We start from the raw sequence: 23,136 nt of genomic DNA, 5'->3' as shown, positions 1-23,136 counted from the left end.
CAGAGTACATTTGGGATTGGGAAATACATTAAATTAAGCAATAATAATCAATTTAAATAGATGCGGTGTGTTTCACACTCATTAAATACTAAAATGTTTGTTTATAGGCGTTATTAGAAGGGTTATTCGACTCTATGGTTCTTGAGTCACGTGTGATACATCTCATTTGCATATATTATATTGATGTCTAGCTTCTCCAATCGTCTAACTGCCGAGCGGTATATTTCGGAGATATGGATAGACTACTTTCTTTAAAAGAAGCAATAGTAATTTATTTAGATAGAAGTGGTGGATTGCGTAAACTCATTGAAGACTGTAATGTCTTTAAAGGTTTGTTTATAAAGTTTGGGAGCATTATTAGCTGTTTAAATGCATCTAGTAGTTTTCCTCAGTGGACAGGAGCTCGTGCTCGTGACGCATACAGTGTCCACATCTGTTTTTATGTGACGTTTTAGATTAATCATTACACTTTATGTTATTATTATTATTATTATATCAATAACTTTGGAAAGGGGGGTAAATGTCTTTCAGGTGCACAGCAGATGGGGGCCGTGTATCGGTTCAGTTTTGATGTAAGTCCCTCAGATTTGCTTGAGCTCGACGCCCCACTGGGAGACTGTATACTACACGATCCTCTCAAAGCAGTTTCACTCTTTCAGTCAGTGAGTTGCACAAATAAAATATACAAAATACCAACTTATTAGTCCGTTACCTCACGTTTGCTTATCCAAAATGACAGCCATGCATTTTCTACCAGCTACAGTTTCCTGTTGGTGAAAAAATAAACAATGTCATGTTTTGTATTATGCTTAACAGACCAACTTGATATTTACATTCTGAAACTAGGCTACTCCGTATTTCAAACAAATGAAAATGCAGTGGTTATTTTTCAGGTTTGTTATCTGTCTATAAAAACTCTGTCACTTATTGACCACATAGAAACAGAAAGCCAGGTAAGGAACAAATTAATTAAATTCATATTTCACTTATATTTGTTTGTTTATGTGTCCACTACTGGTCAAAAGTTGTAATGTTTTTGAAATATTAAGCAGCAACTCTTTTCAACATTGATAATATTAAAAAATGTTTTGCTAATCAGCATAGAATGATTTCTGAAGGATCATGTGGCACTGAAGACTGGAGTAATGGCTGCTAATATTCAGCGTTGCCATCACAGGAATAAATAAAATATATTAAATAGAAAGCAGTTCTTTAAATTGTAATAAAATTTCACAATATTAAAATTTTTACAGTATTTTTGATCAAACAAATGCAGCCTTGGTGCGCATAAGAGACAAAAACATTTAAAAAAAAAACCTTTTGACTGATAGTGTATGTGTGAGTACAGACTTTGGATATTCTTGAAATTCACTAGACAATCATATAATAGAGCCATCAGTGTATCAAAATATAAAAAACATAAGATATATTTTTTCTTCTTCTGTAGGTTAATGTTGTTTTAAAGCCAACTCACTTGCCACCTTTTCCTGACTATTGTTTGGATCTCTCTGAGTTTCCTCGTGGATATGGTCCAATGAGACCTTTTGCTTTGGAGGGCCTCGTAATTGCCATGACACGTGTCACCAAATACACACAAGGGGCCAGATTTCTCTGCTCAAAAGAGACATGTCCTTGCTCAAGAGGTAGGTAACCTAATTAACTTTATGGGTATTATTTGTTATTTTTGTACTACACAATTTGTCAATTTGTCCAAAGGGTTTCATCATATCAGAGTTCATGCACCGGGTGCCACAGAGTCTGCCACGGTTAGAAGTGATTTTACCTGCTTTCTCTGCTCTTCACCGCTGAAAGAGGATGTGAAATCTCGTGTTTTAGGGGGTGAGACAACATTAATTATAAAAAACTTTAATTAAATATTATATTAAATATAAACTTGATACATGGGGGAAAAAAATCTGTAAACTTTATAGTTGCAAACACTACCATTCAGGTTTGTGATCAGTATGATTTAAAAGATAATAATAATACTTTTATTCAGCAACGGCACATTATGCATTGATCAAATGTGAAAGTAAATATATTTATGTTATTAAATGTTACTTTAACTGAACTTCAAGAGAAAACAGTTATTTTATAGACTAAATGTTATAATGTGTAAAATTGTATATATATATATTTTTTTTTTTATTCAATTCACAGATAAACAGCTAGTTGAGCTCATGCATGTAAAAGCACTGGATATTTTGGGAGTTCATGATGCTGCTTCCTTAAGATATCAGTCTGTCACCCTTTTTCTAAGAGGTAAATGCACTTTTTGTTTCCTAAATTACCCCCTTTTACTTTCTCATGGTATTGCAAATAAACTTTACTTTTCAACCAACCATTAGGAAATAATCCAGTTAGTCTCTTACTTGTCATGCCTGATTAACCTGGTTTTCATAAGGTTGAATCAGAGCTCTCAAATACATAAACTGCCGAAACACATCCTCTCACAGTGTCTTTCAAAATTAGATTGGGTGTTCCTGTCTCCTTCAATAATATTTCTCAGTTAGCCAACTGGAGAGGCCACAGATTCTCTGGACGTTATTAGCATATTGTGTTGACCTAGTATTAGTCTGGAATTCAATACGCCAGGCTCTAGTTACTGAACAAACATGTTAATAAATGTAAGGTACACTCATTAGTTGCTACAAGTCATAGTGGAATCATTGTTTAAAAGAGCCTGCAGTGTTTCTTTTGGCAGTCGTGTTGGTGGTGAGCTTCTTTCTCAAAATAATAAGTGAAGACCAGCCCCCAACTGTGATTGTTTTGTTTCTCTTAACGTAATTAGATGAACTGTGTAACTCCATGAGAATTGGCCATCTGTACCAAGTTGTGGGGATTCCAGCTCATGTGCACCAGTGGCCCAATGTAACCTGGAGTGTCGAGGCTTGCAGCGTCCAACCATGGACCCCAAAATGTAAGGTCTTGTTTTGACTTTGATGGTGTAAAAACAGCCAGACAAATTCACAGCATGTCAAAGTCGTTTGCTCCTGACTGCCGCTCACAGGCTCCCGTCTGGTTAGCAACAACTTCCAGAACCTGCAGGCAGCCTCGGCCTGTTCCCCGTGGAGGTTCGCTGCCATTGTAGCCAACTCATTCGGTTCCCCGGTGATCCCACCGGGACTCTACAACACATTAAAGTTGGGGCTACTTCTTAGCTTGGTGCAAACTGAAGATAATCCAGACTCGCCCAACCACCTGGATGTGCTTGCTCTCACCAGTGACAGTCTAATAATTGATAGGTACAGCTTTATCAAATGCACATATCCATTTTGATAATAATCATCAAAATATGATGCATAGTATGTGTTTATTCGTTGACAGGTTGATGAGATATAGCCTGCCATTGGCCTCACGAGGGATTCATCATGCGCTGACAGGAGAGCTGTTGGCATCTCTATCTAGAGATGAACATGGAGCAGGTACCGCCAACATCCATGCAGGTTCAGCTTTGCTGGCATCTGGAGGAGTCTGTCTGCTGGGAGACCTCACATGCTACAAGAAAGACAAGATGGACATGCTTCAGTCTGGTGCCAATTAATTGTTTAACATTATTTCTATCACAGATGACAGCTAGATATGAAAGACTGTACAAGCATTAAAGCACACCAATCCTAAATACCTATTTTTCCTTCAGCTCTTGAAAGCAGAACTGCGTCTATTTTCATTCCTGCCAAGAAGTATGGTGATGATATGGACCAGCAGCTCTCCTTCCCCATCCAGTGTAACTTTTGGGCCTTAGCTGATGCTGCTTCCCCCTCCAAGAGGACAGCCAGATGTGATAATGTGGTGCTGGGTTCTGTGGTGGGTTCATATCCAATCTTATTATAGTCAAATGGAGCTTTTCCTCAGGAAATGAGATGGGAATGATAATATGGGAATTTTATAAGCATGCAGTACATACCAAAAGACTGATTAGATGGAATGCTGGAGTGCTTCACAGATGAACCCACCTTTTTCTGTATTTGGGAACAGGAACCAGAGACAATGCCATCTATTTTAGGAGAGTTCCTCATTTTGCTCATTTGTATCAGTTGCTGAACCGCACCCCTGGTTTCTCCAAATTGTTTAAAAATGACTTAAGTGTTATTTTATAGTACTACATCAGTAAATCTTTAAAGAAGTCATGGTTTTACAGCTTCTGCTTATTTATAGTGATTATGATTTATTTTATAAATGCAGGAAATGGGCTCAGTTCCCCTTCAACTTGCAGGGGCATTTGGACTCGTAGTCCAGTGTCGAGAAACAAGCGGCAATCAACCACTTCTGTCCATGACAGTGCATACGCTGAGACAGGCCATGTGCCCAGGAGAACCCCTTTACCCAGCATGCATGCAGTTTACCACACACGACTACAAAGAGGTCTGTCAATAATACACTACCGGTCATAAGGATCGAAACCCCTTTAAATTGTAATAAAGGTGCATTCACATCATATTGTAATTACCATAATTACGAGATTTCAACTTGTATAGCGCTTACGTCCTCGTTGAGATCGTAATTACAAATTTTTTGAGAGCTCCTACTTGTACCACATGACAGCTGCAGATTCATTCAACCATAGTGTTGCAATAGAAATGCATAATTCCCAGCTCAGAGTTGAAATTTCTGCAATTATGACATAGCATGCACTTAGCATAATAAAAGTCTGTTTCTACTGTATTTTGCAGCTTTGGTGAACATAAAAGGCTCATTTAAAAAAATATGAATTAACTTTTGCCCATTAGCGTACAGTATAACACTGTATTTGGACTGCTGTTTCTTTTTCAGTCTACCACTTTGAAATGAAGATTTTATGTAATGTACATAAGGTTAGACTTTGTTACATGAAAAAACATGCCTGTTTTCCACACTTGAATATCTTTTAGCTCTTGGATCACGCAAGGGAGCTGAAGGTGGACATCTGCCCTGAGGCAGAAAGGATGATCCATGGCTATTACATGGCCAGTCGCAGGGTTCGCTCAGACTCAACACTGAGATCCTCTGTCACTTCTGTCAGACTGCTGTAAGCACTACAAAATTAATTTGCAGCAACATTTGAACTGATTTTAAGAAAAGCTATATTATGGCAACTCTTTACAAAGTCATATTAGACCACTAGATGGAGCAGTTATATTGAAAGTCTGCAAATTAAGCACTTCCCCATTTCCAAACGATTGTCAGCAAACAGTTGTCTAACAATTTCTTTATGATAGTTTTAGATATTGATGGAAGACATTTATACAACTAGTTAAAAAAAGGGGATGGAGGAATAAAGCATTAGGAATCCAAACCACTTCTGTAAAACAAGCAGAAACCATAAAAAGGAGATTTAAAAATGTAACCATTTCATACATAACTAATATTTTTTACTGGTTCTTTAAGGATTTCTCTGGCCCAGGCTCATGCTAAACTCAGTCTGAGGAAGCAAGTTCTGGAGGAAGATGCAGTCATTGCAGTACTGCTGTGCGAGAGTTCAGTCACCATAAAACATGGTTGGTATCCTCTTTCTTTCTTAAGTCTAAAACAAATACACAAAATCTTTGAAATCCAGTGGGTCATTCTAAAATGACATTCAGTAAAGAAACAAAATCAGGAATGTTTTTGATGGTAATTTATTTCAATATGTGCATTTGATCACAACCCATTCACATTTTAGCACTTCATTACAAGTTTAAAGTTAGGATCAAGCTCCCGTTACTGTGTGTGTTTGGGAATGAGAAAGTTTGTCTTGGGAATGCAGGGGCCTCTGCGCTTGTTTTTCCACCCGATGCAGTGTTTCCCCGTGCTCTTCATGACCTGGACTCCTTGCACCAGCGGGACCTTACACTGGAAGAATACCGCAAGCAGATCTTGAATTTTGTGCACACCTATGCAACCTGTATAGAGGAATGAAGCAAGGTATTACAAGCAGAAACTAAGCTTTAGCCTATTTAAAGTCAAGACCTGTCCTCAGATAGTCACAGTTTCAGCACCCCAATTTGGTCTGATGGGTAAACGGCGAATATGTGAATTCATCATGGCAAATGACATGATCAAATATAGAATTAATTGTATATAATTATTTACCTGTATACAAGTAACCAGTCTTCATTCATCAGCACTTCTGTCACCGTTTTCTAGTTTGTCCTTCGATCTGGTAGGGGAGGTAAAATAAAATCAATACTGTAGTATTTTCAAATTGGGTTTTGGGCAGCCAATTCAATTCTGCTTCATGCTTCAGATAGTCACAGTGTCAACAACCCAGTCTGGTCTGATGGGTAAACGGCAAAAATGTTCTCATCATGGCAAATGACATCAAGTAAGAAATTAATTGTATATAATTATTTACCAGTATACAAGTAACCAGTCTTCATTCATCTGCATTTTTCATGTCACCATTTTCTAGATTCAGTCCTTCGATCTAGTAGGGGAGGTAGAATAAAATCAATACTGTAGTATTCTCAAATGGGGTTCTGGGTAGTCAATTCAATTTTGCTTCATGCTTCAGATAGTCACAGTCTCAACAACCCAGTGTGGTCTGACGGGTAAACGGCAAAAATGTGATGTCATCATGGTAACGAGCAATTTTCAAAAATACACATTTTGCACTCCAAAAGGAAAAAATTAACTTGCCAGTTTTCATATGATCTGAACTTCTCAGGTCACCCTCTCCTAGTGGAATTCTTGGACCTGGTGGGAGGATAAGTAAGATCAAATTTAATTATGGTGAAATCTCAAATAAGCTACTGTCTAATCAACTCAGCTGTTGCTTCAGATAGTCACAATATCAGCAATCCAATTTGGTCTGATGGGTAAACGGCAAAACGTGACTCATCATGACAACAAGCATTCGTCAAACATTCATTTTGCACAAAAGAAAAACATGAACTCATTTACAATGTATATATATAAAAAAAATTAAAAAAATTAAATGCATCTTCATCTGCACTTCTCGTCACCCTTTACCAGTAGCAATCCTTGAATCTAGTGAGGATAGGTGAAGGTGGCTATATATTCTTAATCGCATACTAAAGTCAATTGCTCTGCTGTTGCTTCAGATAGTTTGTTTCAGCACCCAAATGTGGCATGAAAAGTAAACTGCAAAAACGCGAAATCATTTCTTTTGGTTTAACCAATCCGACACGCTTTACATCCCGGTAATCTTCTCCACATCTTTTAGTTTTAAAAATACATTTAGCAAATTCAGTTTCTTACCTTTGCAGTGATTCTTTCCACTAGCTGCAGCCATCTTCATCTGCCTCTTCTGTGATAGAAAAAAAGAGATTTAACTTCTAATTCTAAGTAAAGACACATGACAAAAGCAGCAGAAAGTTATGAATATGGTCACTAATTACCCATGTTATTTAAGCTATTGATTTAGTGCCTCAAATAAGCAGCACTGAGGGAAGAGGAAAATGAAAAACTCAATTCCACCTCAAAAAGATGACTGATGATCTAGAGGTCAAAAGGCATTGCAACACAGCTTGAGAGTAGACCCTCACACTCAAACACAAAGGCCTAAGCAAGGCTAGTTCAACTCAAGGTCAGGACCTTTACCAAGACCACAGCACCGCCAAGTGAATCAAAGCCCTGATTACCCAATCCAGGTCATGTAAAACCATTCCCAAACCAGTCAGGCCACACAAGGGACAGCAGACCTATGCCGGACAGAGCACAGTCCTGCCGACAGCAGAGCAAATGGCAAAGGAGCAATTTATCACCAGATCTGGGACACTCACCTGCCAAAATGATTTATAACAGTCCTCATGGGATACTTAAAACCTTTTCTAAGATAGGTCATGATTACAAGATTTCATAAAATCATGTCACGATTACAATATTGATCATACGGTCCCTGAAGAAACGCAATACATCCAGTCAAAACTTTAGTCACTTTGGGCTCAAGATAAACCGTTCAAACGAGGTCTAAAGCAAAGTAATTCGAGATCTATGTATTCTCCACATCATTGCTCAAAAGCTCATGAATTAAAATATATACAATGAATATTTCTTCAATATATTCAAATATTCCTTCAAATTCCAGTTATTAATGACTAATGATACCTCTACGAAACGACGTGGCAAATTCGTATAATAAAATAGTATTTTTGTAACACGTGTGGGAACCAACCACGTGGCAAACCCAGGATGCAAAAATCTCTAAACGAGCTTATAACCTCACGAACAGTTCCACAAATCGCTGCAACAATACTTTCACTTATGTTAGAATTAACCAGTAGAACTATTAATTGAAATACATTTACCTCAAGTTATACTGCAACACGTAAAACGTGCGACCAGCTCAGTCCACTATTGGGAGGAAAAGGATGTGACGAATGCGTACTCCGGGTTTAAGTACTTCCTAGTAGGACCAGCACATGCGTGCTGATGTGCTAGACTAGTGTGATGAAATAAAATCGTCTGAAACTGTTTAACTCTAGCATACGTTTATGACACGATTGTATTGATATCAATCCAAAAACACAGTAAAGTTTGATGAAAATTCTTTTGGAATTTGATTTCTTTAATGAAAGAACCTTGCTTATTGAATCTAGCTACTCAAACCTAAAGTAGGCTACACGCGCGCGCGCACAAACACACACACACACACACACACACACACACACACACACACACACACACACACACACACACACACACACACACACACACACACACACACACACACAGTCACACAAAATATAGGCTAGTAAGCTATAAAATATATATTATAACTTTAATAATAATATCCACAATTTAGATAAAAATGATGCATTCAGTCAGCCATATGTTACTTATTTAGATTAATAGTAGGCTACAATCGGGGCCATAAACTTTTCTCTTTAGGGGGTTTAAAACGGCTTTACAGAGTTAATAATATTCATTGCTTCCCACAATTTTTCAGTAATGTGTCATGACTAAGCTTTAAAGTTTTTTTTAATGTTTCCATGATCAATTTCACAGCATGATGCCATCACATGAGATATAAGCCGAACTATAAATACAAATAATTAAATATTTTGATAGGCTATTTAAAATGTTCAATGCATGTCAAATACCGTTGGAACACATTTTATTGCACATTGTGAATGATTTAGAAAAACATCGATAGGAATATTGATAATAAACTTGAGATCAGTGTAATTTTAGTTTAAGAATTGTTTTATTTATTCCACATATTATTCAAAGAAGAAAAGGGATGGTGATGCTATTGTTGCGATTCTGACAGACCACTTCAATTGACGAATGTTGAGTTATTCACACATGCATTTAGTGCAAATGTTGTAACAGAAAGTGCATATAGCAGACAGCTCAAGCGTGACAGCTCATTATAACCCGACACACGGAATTTCAGACAAGTACAGAACTGCAAATAGCAACAGAAGTCTGAGCAGAAACCCACATTTAAAAAAACACAAAAGTTTAATATTTTAATCTTATTTACATATTTGAAATAATTAGGATATATAAATATGCACAATTATTCAGCTGTCTGTTGGCCTATGGCAACATAATGATAATCAGTTCAAAGATTTCTGTTCATTTGTAGCGTAAAACAAAATTTTACAGGCTGCAACTGGAAAATTTATGCAACAAAATTTCTAAAACAACAACATTTTTTTAACCTTCATTTTTAAATCAATACCTCCAAAAACCTTTTGTGCAAATAATCTAGGCTATGTCTGAGACGATGATGAAGATGCCCCTTGATTTTCATTCGAGTTACCCAGGAACTGACCAGTGGCACCGATATACAATCTTGAACGCATTGGCCATTTCTGAAAGACAAAAACGATGAATATAAACACTTATTTGAAAACTGTTTCATAATATGAATTGCCACATGTAAAATGGATATTTGCAACCTCAATCTTAAAGTAGCCTGCTCAAAACTTGTATTGAATTAATGAAAATGTGAAAAATCTCTACTTTAAATTTTTATTTCATGGTAAAATATAGGCCAATAATTGGACAGCAGAATTTACCAAAACTTACTTTCACAGGATGCAAGTAGCCATCGCCTTTAAGTGAATTCAAAGCTTCAGTTTGTTTTGTGTTGTCCTCTTCCATCCCTTCCTCTTGTAAGGTTCTCGTTAAATGCGCTATGTATGTGGTTGCCAATATCAAGACGTCGAGTTTGGACAGTTTGGTGTCCGGTGGCACCGACGGTAATGTTCTCTGCAGCTCGAGGAACGCATGCCTGAGCGTCTGCACGCGACTCCTCTCGCGCGCTGCGTTGGCTGCTGCGGGTCTCCCTCTGCCACCGAGGCCACTAGACGGGACCACCCTGGAGTGGGACAGGGCCTCTGCGCGCCGGCTGTCCGCTGAGAGCGTGTCGGGACTGGGGCTCGAGTTGGGGCTTGATGCGGGACTGTCATCCATAACTGTCACAGAACCAATGCCATTCATACGGATCGACTGTCTTCCAACCATTGGAATCACCCCTTAACCTGGTTAAAATAGTGGGCTACGTTAAAAATACACATTTAGGTAAACGGGCACATTTATACAAGTATTGAAGAATAGGCTATGTCAAAAACACGTTTAAGCTCATACACTCGTTAAAAACTTTTATGGGAAAATTTGACTCAAGTGAGCCCAAACAAATGTCATATCCAGTATGAGTCAATCAATGTCAAAGCAATAAAACAGCCTAATAGACGCCTTAAGTTATGATTTAGGCTACATTAAATCATATCAGAAAATGCCGTTTTAATACAACTCAAGTAACTTGTAAAGGTGCATTTGCATGAGAACTTACTGAAATTTTATAATCATACCTGTATTATCGTTTCAAGTGCTGTCCTAAGAAACACACATCAAGGCATGAAAATCCCCACAGCTCGGCGGCAAAAGTACCGTTGTAAAATATTAGTCCCTCTCCCGTTGTAAAAATATACAGTCGTGGTGCTGCGCGTGAACGGTCGGATAGGCTGTATGTCCGCGCACACGCAGCGTCCTCACCTGAATGACTGCGTAAAGTCTCACGAGCCTCTAATTTATCGGGCAACACAAAGAGCTGACAAGTGTTTCACTCCGGTGTAATTAATCAAAAGCCACAAAAACTCTGGCAACTGAAACCGTTCTCGCATCGGTCGGTAGGAGGATACAGTCCATTTTCCGACGCCAGAGGCAGCATTTTTGGGTTACTTTGTAAACCACTTTGTAATCCACAACTTCAAAAAAATGATATAAAATATTGTTTATCTAAGAAATAAATAGGCTACTCATGTCCCCTTTTTTGGCTTTGTGTGGTGCTAATTTATTTGGTTTGTTTTACCCAAGTATTCAACATATTGTAATTTTCAAGCTGGCAAACAGATCGTTGCATATCGTCACGGTGCTCGACTATTTAATTAGCCTAGCCTACTTTAACATTTAAAAAGGCATGTCGATATTATAATTTTGAGCCGCAGATATCAGCTTTATTTTCTGGGACAAAGCCAATAAATAAACTCTAAACACTGCAATCAACTGGCACGCTTGAGGAAATTCTTGTGAGACTCCTAAATTAATCATTCTGTTTTCCGCAAACGGAGATGTGGGAGAATTAATGAATGGAATTATTCATAACATGTATCTGAGACTGTTCTTAATAAACATTGTTTTCGTAAGGATGAAGTAACAGTATTGCCCGCAGGCCAATAATTACGAAGCAGAGCAAATGAGGTTAAGTAGCTTCTCTGTCTAATTATTCTACATCTTTCAGGGGTTATACCCTGGTGTCGATATACACATTTCCCAAATACGCAGAAATTACATTCGTGCTTTACTGTTCTCACCGCGTATTCTATAGGCCTATAGGCTATGTCTAAACATTATTATAAAATCAGTTTTATATTTCATACTCATTTACCGTTGCAATCCAGAACGCAATGTCCATGATGTTGATAAATCTGCTAAAATGTGTAAGCTGAAATAAATCCTCAGTCGGAAAAAAAGTTAACTATGAATCTAAAATATAATATGATTAGCTCTGAATGTAAACGACTATTTAATTAGTAATTTAATTTAAAGCACGATCCAGAGATTTGGAGCATTAATTTGTTAAAATACTCCATATTTGATCAGAAAAATATAATAAATATATTATTTTATAAAAAACATGAAAAAACAACGTGCTAAAAGTATATTTGATAATGTAAATAACTAAAAGCATCATCAAACCTTAAAAATAGAAAATTAAACTACAGATGTAGTCTATAGTCTGCGATTTCACAGAGAATTTCCAATGGCAAATAAAATCTCACTTTGAGATTTTGTTATTAAAATTACCTATATCTAGGATTTTTTAAAAACTATATTTAATGAACAATAACATTACTAATACATGTATATCCTAAAGAATGATGATGAACAAAACATGATCATATTAAAAATACTCAAACATTTTGCAAAGTAAATTTATTACAAACAAACAATCAAACACATACACAAATATTTAAGAAGTAAGAAATATAATTGAAGATGCAAAATAGGCAGTGCAAAAGACTTCACGAGAGTGCATTATGGTGAACCTGCTCAGAAATTCACATTGTATGTAAATTGCAGAGCTGAAGAATCGCTGTATTGAAAGTATTTAGGAAAAGTCCTCACACAGACGGCAAAGACTTTTATAAAGCCAAAAGGACACTGATAAAGGGTTTTAAATCAACAGTTTCAGATATTCAGAGTCTGCCACTCCGCATTGGAATATTTAGCCCTCTTGACCTGGGAACACACCAGAACATTCATGATTAAGTAAATAAAACGAAATGTCATGAATTACACTATTAAAACAATATTTGTTGACTTTTATGCTTTTTGTGTTTATAATTTTTGTGTTAATAGTCAAAATAGTAAATACTTAATATTAAAAATAGCCAAGAACAATAAAATCCTGGCACACACTGTCTAATATATGCTTATATAAATTATGACTAAAATCCTTCTGTTACTGGACCCCTATAATAACATAGAAAATTAGGGCTTTAAACAACTGTCATTCAGCATTATCATTCTTTTTACTCATACTCTAGCTTGTTACGTTTTTTTTCTCTTGTAAGTACAAAAACATTTAGTTCATATTTATTGTAGCTATAACAAATCATTTCTGCATTTCAGAGGCCACACACTGATAAAGCAACTGATATGATAACCAATAGGATTAACATATGTAGAATGTGAGACATCAAAGGGGTATGATTTGTGCAGTAAAAGATGATGTCACATTACACAGCACAGAACTGTGGTTAACCTCAGGCCAGTTCTAAAGGAGAAAGCTGTTTATTTGCATGGGTGGGAAAAATAAGAGTCATACAACTTGAGAAACAGCAGGCATTTGTCCAGCATGTCTGATGGCAACACGATAGCTTTTATTTAAGAATTTCTTTCCCTTTTTAATAGAAGATAGTCGTAAGTATTCGATTAAAAAAATGAAATAAATAACTAAATAGATGAATAGCATGCAGAAATTTCAGTTGTTCATACCTTCTTCCTCTGCTGTCTGCTTGAACTTGTTCTGGCCGAAATGTTACGACGGGCTTCCCAAATTCTGACGGCTTTCTCAAAGAGCTACTGCGGTCATGGGCAAAGAGATGTTGGGGGCCCTTTTGAATATCAGCTAAAGCAAAACACGGGTTAGTCACACATTGTCACAGAAATTGACATAATGGATGTAAGGCTTACTCAACCACATGCTGATTATATACAATAGTGGAATGTAAATAAATTATGCCTTGCCCATTACTAGGACAAATGCATTCAAAAATGCATAGCAAAAAAAAAAAAAAAAATTACTGTAAATATCAAAGAACAATAATGACAATGTCATTGGAATGCAATCAACAAAGACATTTTGTAAATTCAAATGCAATAATGGTGACATGTTAGGGCCCTATTTTATTTGTAATACAAATTATACAGTGTGTGTATTTAAATAATATAACATTTATTTTAATCCTCTATATATACATTTATGTAAATAATGACACACACACACACACACACACACACACACACACACACACACACACACACACACACACACACACACACACACACACACACACACACACACACACACACACACACACACACACAACAAGCAAGCAAATATTTATACTTGTAAGTGGATTTGTGATTTGTCCTCTGATGTCTTTTTCATCCTCTAGTTTCTTCTTTGCATCTTTTGAGGCTTTCCAATTGATTAGAAACTGCCTAGACAGCTCATTTATTTGTCTTCCATCGAGGTCCTCTAAATATCAAGAAATAAATACAGTTTCCGTATTATTTTACTCACTAAATAATTATTTAAAATGCAAATCACCAATAAAAATAACTATCAAAAATAGCTGTCATTAAAATGCTTAATAAACATTATTGAAGTGTCATTAAAAGTGATGAATTAATAATAAAGGACAAACAATTCAAGCCATTCACTGATTCTTTTACAATAAATAATTAAAATTTAAATGACTCAATACTCGTATTCACAAGTTAGCTAACCTTTCTCACCTAGAATTTTGCAGACAGTTATTAGTCTGTCCCTGTATTTAGGTTTGTGACACACAGGATTTCTACTCAGATCCAGTAGCCGCAGTTGAGACCATTGGCTGAACACTGTCTCTAGCTCCTGAAAGCGTAAATAAAGGCATTACATTTTACTCTTAATCAGTGGAAAATAAAATCATTGGTAGACAGAGTAAAAAAGTCCTGAACACTGAAAAGATTTAGAAGATTTTAAAGAAGATCTGCATGGTCAAAAATAAACAGAGCGACAATAAGGACACAAACATTAAAAAAGAAATTAAACCCAAAAATTGGAGGGGCAAAAAGTATAAACAACACATCAGCTTGTTTTAATAAATACTGTCACTCGGACTAACAAGTTCCCCTGGGCAGTAGTCCTCAAGCATGTTGCCTGCAGTGTATGTTTATCTAAGGACACATTAATCCAGGCTGGAAATATGAATACTCTCTGGACACGCTCTGATTGTTCATTGCCTTCCTGTCTCAACTAAAATGCTTCCACTTTTCAGTCCGCGTGCAATCAGCTCTAGCGGGACCCCAGCGAGCCGCGCGCTCTCAGGCTTTGATAAATGATCGTGTCAGGTCTGTCACTCTGAGGGCTTGGCTGGGAACTGCCCAGCGCCAAATTGCCCTCCCATGCGCGGGAGTGCTGAATGCACTCCTGACTGGGCTCTTTCCAGCCCCACACTGGGTTAATGATGGCCAGTTATGAACCTGTATTTGACCAGCGCTTCGATCCCTATCTGCACTGTCTGGCCGTGCGCCACTAACAGCCTCTGCAGTACCCATTTGTCACTCGGCTGACTGCCTGTCATAATCTATTTTAAAAATCCATAATGTTTCCTCTGGAATTGGACCAAACTGCGTAAGGCAGGAATTGATCCTTTGGGTGCTGTCGCCACTGAATCAATAGTGGCAAAGGGGTTGTATAAATTAAAGGAGATATCTGCTAAACATGAAAGCTTCCTCTGACACATGGATCACTATTATCGGTGGCAGTTGCTGAGAGAATTGTCTTTTGTGCTGTTGGACAAAGTTAGCGAGGTGCTTGACAAGGTTTTTTTTTACTCGTTACACTACTGCAGAGAAAGTGTTCAGAAAGTGTTCCTTCACCAATCTTGTAGTCACTGAATGTGTGATATCGATAGGTTGGAAATCCCTTTTCCAGAAGAGGTTACTTTTCAGCTTTAGTTTCACTAAATGTTTGCCTCAAATGGTTTTTTAATACAAGGCTGAAGTTATACGGGGCACTGAGTGTATTTCAGAGGAAAATCAGTTCACTAAGGAAGGAGGAAAACTTGTGCTTGTTTAAATTGTCAGCAGAAGCTGTCCCTGGAGACTGTCCCGTTGATTTGTTGAATAATTCTGACCCTGTGCAAGTCTGGAGATTGCTGGAAGGATTTGTAGGATTAGGTTTTTGCACTACTCTCCCTCTATCATTTCACACTTCATTGGAAGATACAACTTTGTTGTATTTAAACAGAACAAAAATTGCAAAATGTAACTTTCATTGTGCTTATAAAATTAACCATTGTTCATAAGTATCTTATTTATGGAAAAATCATATTTACCTGTATGTCCTGTAGCTGGTTATCAGCAGCAAAAAGATGGGCCAGTTTTCTGAGAGGGGCCAAGTCCCATATCTCATCAATGTTATTTTTGCAGATATTTAAAATGCACAGGGTTTCCTGAAAGAATATAATATAAATATAATTAGTAATGCACTTTTAATTTGAAACCAGTTCCACTTCTGGTGAATCAATGAAGATTTCACTGTTAGTAAAAGGAGAGCATTTAGGATTTTTATTTTTGTGGGGGAAAAATTGGGTACACTTACACTTGCAATTTCATTAATTATCAAAATAAACAAAATTTTCAACTTTTCGGTTTGTTTTCCCATAGCCTGGGCAGTAAATACTCCCTGTTGATTTGTCAGACAAGGAGGCAGCCACAGAGACCTCTTTTTCCCTCATCAAATTTTGCACAGAACTGCTTTGATACACATCTTGGTCCTTGAGTCATACGCCTCTCTTCTGATTCTGACAGCAAACTCACAAGATGCTTCAGGACACTGTGCTATGTTAATCTAAATATAAGTGCACTAGACTGAAGATCTAATTGAGCAACCTAAGGCTCTTCTTCACTGAGGTGAATGTTAAAGAAACAAGTTACTCACAGAGAGGCTAGAAATGGATTGTGGGTCAAAGACCAGCTTTTCTCCACGGGGTAGTCTCTGACCTTCCACATGCAGCTCCTTCAGGCTCTTCAGCTCCTCTAATCCCTCCACCACAGTGATGCTGTTTCCTCCCAAGAACCTCAAATACAGAAACATTAGTAGCCAACAACAAAATATTGATGTCATACTTCATTTTAATGCAAGCAGGAATTTAGATGAAAAATAATAAGCTTGCACTTTCATATACTTACAATTTGGAGAGATTATGCAGAGATGAGAGGTTCTCTATGCACGAGATATTGTTATTTTGCATGTATAAATGTGTAAGGTTTGAGGCAAATCCCAAATTGCAGATTTGTGATATTTGGTTGTCATAAAGGTAAAGGACTGTGAGGTTTCTGCAAATCGATAGATCATCCTATATGTTAAAGAGGGAAAATAATCAGTAAAAATTAAAATATTGCCATTGAAAAGTTTAGGGTTGATGAGATTTTTTTTTTTTTGACAGAAGTCTTGTATGCTCACCAAGGCTGCATTTATCATACAGTAAAACTGTAATATTGTAAAATTTTGGATAACTGTTTTCTATTTTAATATAATTATGTTCAAATGTAATTTATTCCTGTGATGTCATTAATTTCCCCAGTCTTAATTGTCACATGATCCTTCAGAAATCATTCTAATATGCTGATTTGATGTTCAAGAAACATTTCTTATTATTATCAATTTTGAAAACAGTTGTGCAACTTAAGATTTTTGTGGGAACAGTGATACATTTTCAGGATTCTTTGATGAACAGAAAGTTCAAAAGAACAGCATTAAAAATATATTTTTTGTAACAATGTAAGTCTTTAATGTCACTTTTAGTCAATTTAATGCATCTGTGGGGAACAAAAGAAATCTTACTGACCCCAGACTTTTGAATGGTAGTGTAAAATTTAATTTAATGGAAACTAGAATTTGAACTTACAATGTCCTCTATACTTTTGTTTGAAAAGTTGAGATGGGTCAGTTTCTTCAGGTACTGCTGGAGAGATTCACTTCTGCAGGTTTTTGAGTGATTGCTTGATTTTGCGATCAGATGCACTGTAAGGCGGACCATAATGACTCTGTGTGTAAAAATATCACAGGATAGATTTCTCTTTTGCAGCACAGCATGTCAAGGGAATAAGAAGATTTATGAGAGAGCCAAAAACACAATAAGCAATTCAAGACCATATGATCAAATAGAATTTAGATTACTAGGAATGCATTAGGGCCTGTTCACATATCGTGTCTTTTGCGCGCTCAAGTTCGTTATTTCAAATGTAGGCACGCGGTATGCGCGCTCATAATGGAAGCGACGCGGTGCGACGTGTTTGTTTTTTCCAAGCGCGTCCGCGCCGCATCGAGATAAAAACATCTCAACTTTTCAGAATGCCGCAAGCGTTTTTCTTGCTGTAAGGCCGTGTGTCCACCAAAGCGTTTTTTCACGCAGCTGGCGTAAAATTCCAATTGTTTTCAATGGGAGCGCCGCGTTTTTTAAACGCCATGAGCGTAACGAGGCGCTGAGCGTGTATTTAACGCTCAAGCGCTGAGCGCCCAGCGTTTTTTACTGGTCGCCGAGAGTTGAAAAATGTTCAACTTTGGGTAAAACGCTGCGCTCATCACTGTCACTTTTTACACAGCCGTCCAATCACAGTGGAGGAGGGGTGGGACAAATACCACACGACCAACTGTCACAACATTCTTTCTGTACAAGGACGTCAACCAGCAGAGCTAACCGAACACAATGGATGAAAAAATAATTTTTTAGTATGAAACAAAATTATCTGCGAAATCAGTTACAAGTAAAGTGTGCTGCGGATATTCTGTATCATAGCAACGAATCGTCTCAACTGAAAAAACGCAGCGCTGCCAAAACGCTCTCAAGCGCCCACAGCTAGGCGTTTTCAGCAGAGCGTCCAGCGTTTTCAGCCGGCTAAAAACGCTTTGGTGGACACACGGCCTAACGGAGAGCGCAGCTGATGGTTGCTAAGCAACGACAGACGCATCCGGAGCGCAACCGCTTGGAAAAAGGAGAACACGGCGCGCCTTTTCTACGCGTTTTTAGGCGCTATATGTGACCGCAGCCTTACTGGGGTTGTAAACTCAGAATGCTATCCTATCTATTTAATAACCATGGTAATTTTGCTTAGGAAATAGAACATTTTCAAATCTTAAAGGTAGAGTAGGTAATTTTTGGAGCGGCTAGCTTTGAAAGCATGAGATCCCAACCTTCCTTGAAACGGCTCTCCAAAGCCACGCCTCCTTCAAAACCAGCATAGACTGTAAAAAAATATGGATGTAGTGTCCGTGACGTCACCCGTAGGTTTCTGAAGAGCGTTTTTGAAGCCCAAAGTGGGCGGAGCCGGCCATTGCATTTTGGCAGCGTCACTGCAGGTCACTCCTGGATTACCAAAAAAATGGGCAAAGAGGTGGTATTAACTGAGGTGACGTGCCAGCTAACAGACAGCAGCCAAGCGGCTAGTAGTGACAGCAGCGGCAATCCACCTGTCACTCAAGAGGCCACGCCCTTAATTATGCAGAACTTTAAGGCTTAATATAATTAAGCGGATGAGTTACAAAAAAATTCACCCCCTCACAGTTGTCATGAAGGGCAAAATTAGCTATATAGACCAAAACCACTTTTTTTTACACCACGCTGTAAACATTTTTTTTATGGGATTGAATGTCTTTTGGAGCCTGTCTCTAGCGGCCAGTCGATGAATTGCAGTTTAAGTCACTTCCTTGTTGGATTCAAGAGAGAGATCGGAAGGTTGCCGATTGTTTAAAGCAGTGGTTCTGAAAGTGGGGTCCGTGAACGATAGCCAGGGGGTCCGCAAAATAATTTATAACTGCCTACCGTTTTTCCATGACTATAAGTCATGTTTTCTTTATCATCTGAAAACTTGCTATTTATTCCAAAGTGACTTATCGGCCTAATGCATTTAATGTCAAATAATAAAAAAGTATGCTTTTAAAGGTTTCTATAGATAGATAATCTATCTATATTTCTTATGCCTGTGCGTCAAGTATTCGCTGTGTTTTGGTCGTTTTTTGGGCACGCGCGCCAGAAGGAGACAGAGACGGCAGAACCGGCATCCTGTTGGTTTTTTTATTTTTAAAAGGCATGACATTTTGTAGTCATTTTTAATGTACACACAAATAAAAAATTGACATTTTGCCGTTTTGAATGATGTACTCTTATCTGTATGACCATAAATAAGAGTATTCCTTTGTTTCCACTGCATAGGAAACAATCCAAGTGTTCGCGCCGGCGTCTCGCGTGCGCGCACAATAGGCTATGTCAATTCTAGCACTGCTAATTTTACATCAAAACCTATTCATTATCAAAATAAAATACTCACCGAACTTATAAAAAGTTCTGCTTAATTTAATTTGTCTGTTGTGCACTATGAAGGCAGTGACGGTCAATCATTATACCGTCGACTTGCTGTTGTTCCAATCTCATTTCTCCACATGTGAAGATGCTGATACGTGCAGGTCTGGACCTCTGTAATTTTTTTAATGTGTAGCCTATTATATAATGAGAGTTTTGAAATAATTGCCTAATATAAACTCTAATTTGGCGCTGCAAGGATATTAAACATCGCGATGATAAACTGACCTTCTCATCTGAGCGGTTTCAGCAGACTACCAGCGCTCGTCAATGTCAAAATGCGCATTTCCGCATGACGCTTCAGTTATTCGGTCATAAAGTGTGAGATAAGATGTAGGCTAAACAAGATCTAGACACGTGTGAAATTAATGTGGGAAAAAATAAATACTCTGAACCCCAAGTGAATTTACACAAACTGAGAAAGTCAAAAAGCATTACTTTGTTCCCCACTCTCCCAGCTACAGGTCAAGAGAAGCATACTGTGTCCAGGATGAAATTAACATTATTTTTTTTTAGCTAATTACAGTGGATATAAGCTCAATTTAACAACACAAGCACCTATTAAACATAATTTGCCATTATTACTGTACTATAGGCCTACTATTTGTGTACCTCGAATGTGTTCAAATATTGGAATTTAACATCTTTGCAAAATAATCCTTGAAACATTTCTCATTTAAGGCCATTCCTGTTTGGAATATGTGATTGTGTTTTGATGTGATGTGAACAATAATCTTATACATTCTGCATTTCCATTTTGTATGTGGATCATTCATTGTAAAATTTAAACTGTCATCTACTTGACAAAAAATGTATTCCACTGCCCACTGACATGCTTTTAAAGCTATAGTTATCCCATTTTTTGGCCACCTTAAAAACACCTTAAAATGCATGTGTAGATCAAGAAAATCTAAAATTCCTCGGGGGGGGGGGGGGGGGGGGGGGATCTGGACCCCCTAGCAAGATCACTTTTGGCACCTAAGTACACTATTTAGAAAACCCTGCATACGACCCTGGGTGAAGACTATTTGTGTCAAAACATTTCATTAAGCGCTCCCACATTAACTTTGGGCTCAGTCACTGTTATAAATATGAGGGGGTCCTTGGAAATATTTTTCCCCCGTAAGGGGTCCCTGCCTCCAAAATGTTTGAGAACCCCTTGTTTAAAGCACATGAACGCACACAGCAGAGGTTCCAAAGCGTCACAAGAAGAGAGAAGGCATTAAACTATCTCATGTCTCAAATCGTATAATCAGCATAATAAAAAAAAAATTCTGGAACAAATCGCCTACCCTATCTTTAAGTGAGAAATTAAGATCAGAAGTTTCTTTAATACAGCCCCTAATCTCAAAATATGTGTCTATATTGATTTTAAATAGGTTTTTGGAAAGGAATAATTGATGTGGTGACCATTATTTCTTTGATATGTAGCCTACTTTAGAGACAGCATAGTCAATTGACCCGCAAACCTTTGTAAAAATTACATATTATTTTTGAAAAGTGAGATGGCTAAAGGTGAAATAGACATGTGACCTCATATTATCATAAAGGGAGATCTGTCCTCCAGGAAAAACTAAATAACCCAATACCCTTGAGATATGCGTTGTCTGTAATGTTAAGCTTGACACATCCTGCACATCTGCATGCTGTAATCTGGACTACTTACTTGGAAAGTAATTATATATTTTTTTCTTCTCTCTATATTGTCTTTTAAGAACTCTCTATATTGTCTATACTGTCAACCGCACAGACGATGAACATTAGGACAGAAGTAAAGGGAATACATACATCAACACATGACAGCAGGTCGGTTTTACACTTGATCTCAGAGCAGCAGACTATGGGGAGTTGACATGGAGAGCCTCTTAAAATCAATAACTTTCTGAGGTTACACTCCAGGGAACGGGATAAAGATGGCAGTTTGCCAATCTTTATAATGTGATTCTTATCTTATCTTATCTTATAATACACCGAAGTATATTTAACAATATATTGAAATACACATAAAGGAGCATTCTTATTTCTAATAAACAATGACGAGCAACGTTAGGCCTCTGTTGACATGTAGCAGCTAACGTTAAACAGAAAAGGCACACTCGCGCTATAAAACAAGCACGGCGTCTTCTTACCTTAATATAACGTTAAGTATAATACAAATGTTGTGCATTAACTGTCGTCAGGTATGAACGCGAAGTGTTTCTGCTGTTGTAATGTTCTTCTCTCTTTTCCTCTTGTTTCGGCTTTGTTTAGGAAGCCAGCTGATGTTGCCATGGCGAAGCGACGCGAGCGCAAGATCACGCGCCAGAGTTGTTCAAAATGTGTCATGACATTCTCAACCGAAATGGAGAAAAGTTTAAATTGTTTTAAATTTAATGTTGACTTTAGAACACGATGTTCACTGCTTGTTCTGTTTCTCGATTTATGTGTGAAAGAATGTTTTATGATGCTGTTAAAAGTAATTTATTCCAAGAGCTGTAGTAATTAATAAACTTGTTTAATTAACTTCAAATTAGAATTAACTTCTATCATTAAAGGAATAACTTAAATGAACGTCTGAGTCAGTCTAATAAATGAACATGTAAAAACATGCCCGTGCCCTTTAGATAGTTGATATTTGTCTGAGATGGCAAAAATGAAGCCAAAAAAGAAGAAAAAAGGCCACTGCTGAGAAAGTATTTGTATAAAGTGAAGGGATTAAATGACACACAAATTAACCCTACAGGTCTGCAGAGGATTAAAAGGAGAGATACAATTGTTTGGGAAGAAAAAATAGGTTCAAACCAAAACCTGTGGCCAACCATGAGCCTTGTTAGAGTAGACAAGACCGTAAGGGGATAGTTCACCCAAAAATGAAAATCCTGTCATCATTTACTCACCCTCAAGTTGTTCCAAACCCGTATGAATTTCTTTCTTCTGCTGAACACAAAATAAGATAATTGAAGAATGTCTGTACCCAAACAGTTGATGGGCCCCATTGAATTCCACAATATTTGTATAAGGAAGTCAATGGGGCCTGTATCGTTACCCATATTCCTCTAAATATCTTCATTTTTGTTTAGCAGAA

At 37.4% G+C, this 23,136-nt stretch overlaps 3 protein-coding genes and 1 long non-coding RNA gene across 5 annotated transcripts; 1 reads left to right on the top strand and 3 right to left on the bottom strand.

Moving 5' to 3' along the window:
• Positions 1-85: 85 nt before the first annotated feature.
• mcmdc2 (minichromosome maintenance domain containing 2) lies at positions 86-6,056 on the top strand. Its single transcript, XM_077244750.1, has 14 exons — positions 86-330; positions 532-662; positions 894-953; positions 1,448-1,643; positions 1,717-1,839; positions 2,161-2,262; positions 2,792-2,920; positions 3,011-3,245; positions 3,328-3,533; positions 3,641-3,807; positions 4,186-4,365; positions 4,872-5,008; positions 5,368-5,477; positions 5,726-6,056. Exons 1-14 carry the CDS (start codon positions 234-236, stop codon positions 5,875-5,877), a joined length of 2,025 nt encoding a protein of 674 aa, XP_077100865.1. The 5' UTR covers positions 86-233; the 3' UTR covers positions 5,878-6,056.
• Positions 5,490-8,312, bottom strand: LOC143751935 (uncharacterized). Its single transcript, XR_013207312.1, has 6 exons — positions 8,229-8,312; positions 7,180-7,228; positions 6,598-6,654; positions 6,314-6,385; positions 6,052-6,118; positions 5,490-5,861 (listed from the first exon to the last, which is right to left on the bottom strand). It is a non-coding gene; the product is annotated as an uncharacterized LOC143751935 (long non-coding RNA).
• A 1,329-nt stretch (positions 8,313-9,641) lies between these two features.
• Positions 9,642-10,421, bottom strand: tcf24 (transcription factor 24). Its single transcript, XM_077244082.1, has 2 exons — positions 9,961-10,421; positions 9,642-9,743 (listed from the first exon to the last, which is right to left on the bottom strand). The coding sequence occupies exons 1-2, from the start codon at positions 10,396-10,398 to the stop codon at positions 9,642-9,644; spliced, it is 540 nt and encodes a 179-aa protein (XP_077100197.1). The 5' UTR covers positions 10,399-10,421.
• Positions 10,422-12,354: 1,933 nt separating this feature from the next.
• On the bottom strand, positions 12,355-22,338 carry ppp1r42 (protein phosphatase 1, regulatory subunit 42). Of its 2 annotated transcripts, none has more exons than XM_077244747.1 (9): positions 22,202-22,338; positions 17,622-17,760; positions 16,903-17,069; positions 16,652-16,790; positions 16,047-16,163; positions 14,461-14,578; positions 14,069-14,200; positions 13,435-13,567; positions 12,355-12,675 (listed from the first exon to the last, which is right to left on the bottom strand). In XM_077244747.1, the coding sequence occupies exons 1-9, from the start codon at positions 22,237-22,239 to the stop codon at positions 12,633-12,635; spliced, it is 1,026 nt and encodes a 341-aa protein (XP_077100862.1). In that variant the 5' UTR covers positions 22,240-22,338; the 3' UTR covers positions 12,355-12,632. The 2 variants fall into 2 exon arrangements, with proteins under 2 accessions (XP_077100862.1, XP_077100863.1); XM_077244748.1 differs by lacking the exon at positions 22,202-22,338 and adding an exon at positions 21,861-21,975 and having other exon boundaries at positions 12,499-12,675.
• Between the last annotated feature and the right edge of the window lie 798 nt (positions 22,339-23,136).

The sequence above is a fragment of the Siphateles boraxobius genome, unplaced genomic scaffold, assembly GCF_051911475.1.
Source record: "Siphateles boraxobius isolate OS27281-9 unplaced genomic scaffold, OSU_SipBor_1 26, whole genome shotgun sequence".
NCBI classification, from domain to species: Eukaryota; Metazoa; Chordata; class Actinopteri; order Cypriniformes; family Leuciscidae; genus Siphateles; species Siphateles boraxobius.
This window is presented reverse-complemented; position numbering and strand designations above follow the sequence as displayed.

Excerpts from the sequence above, each read along its gene's own strand:
- mcmdc2 (XM_077244750.1), top strand. The coding sequence starts at position 234 with ATGGATAGACTACTTTCTTTAAAAGAAGCAATAGTAATTTATTTAGAT. Across the intron at positions 2,921-3,010 it reads CCAACCATGGACCCCAAAAT|GCTCCCGTCTGGTTAGCAAC; the intron begins GTAAGGTCTTGT and ends TGCCGCTCACAG. Across the intron at positions 3,246-3,327 it reads GACAGTCTAATAATTGATAG|GTTGATGAGATATAGCCTGC; the intron begins GTACAGCTTTAT and ends ATTCGTTGACAG.
- tcf24 (XM_077244082.1), bottom strand. The coding sequence starts at position 10,398 with ATGGTTGGAAGACAGTCGATCCGTATGAATGGCATTGGTTCTGTGACA. Across the intron at positions 9,744-9,960 it reads GCTACTTGCATCCTGTGAAA|AAATGGCCAATGCGTTCAAG; the intron begins GTAAGTTTTGGT and ends TTTGTCTTTCAG.
- ppp1r42 (XM_077244747.1), bottom strand. The coding sequence starts at position 22,239 with ATGCACAACATTTGTATTATACTTAACGTTATATTAAG. Across the intron at positions 16,164-16,651 it reads AATCCATTTCTAGCCTCTCT|GAAACCCTGTGCATTTTAAA; the intron begins GTGAGTAACTTG and ends ATATTCTTTCAG. Across the intron at positions 13,568-14,068 it reads AATCACAAATCCACTTACAA|CTGATATTCAAAAGGGCCCC; the intron begins GTATAAATATTT and ends GTTTTGCTTTAG.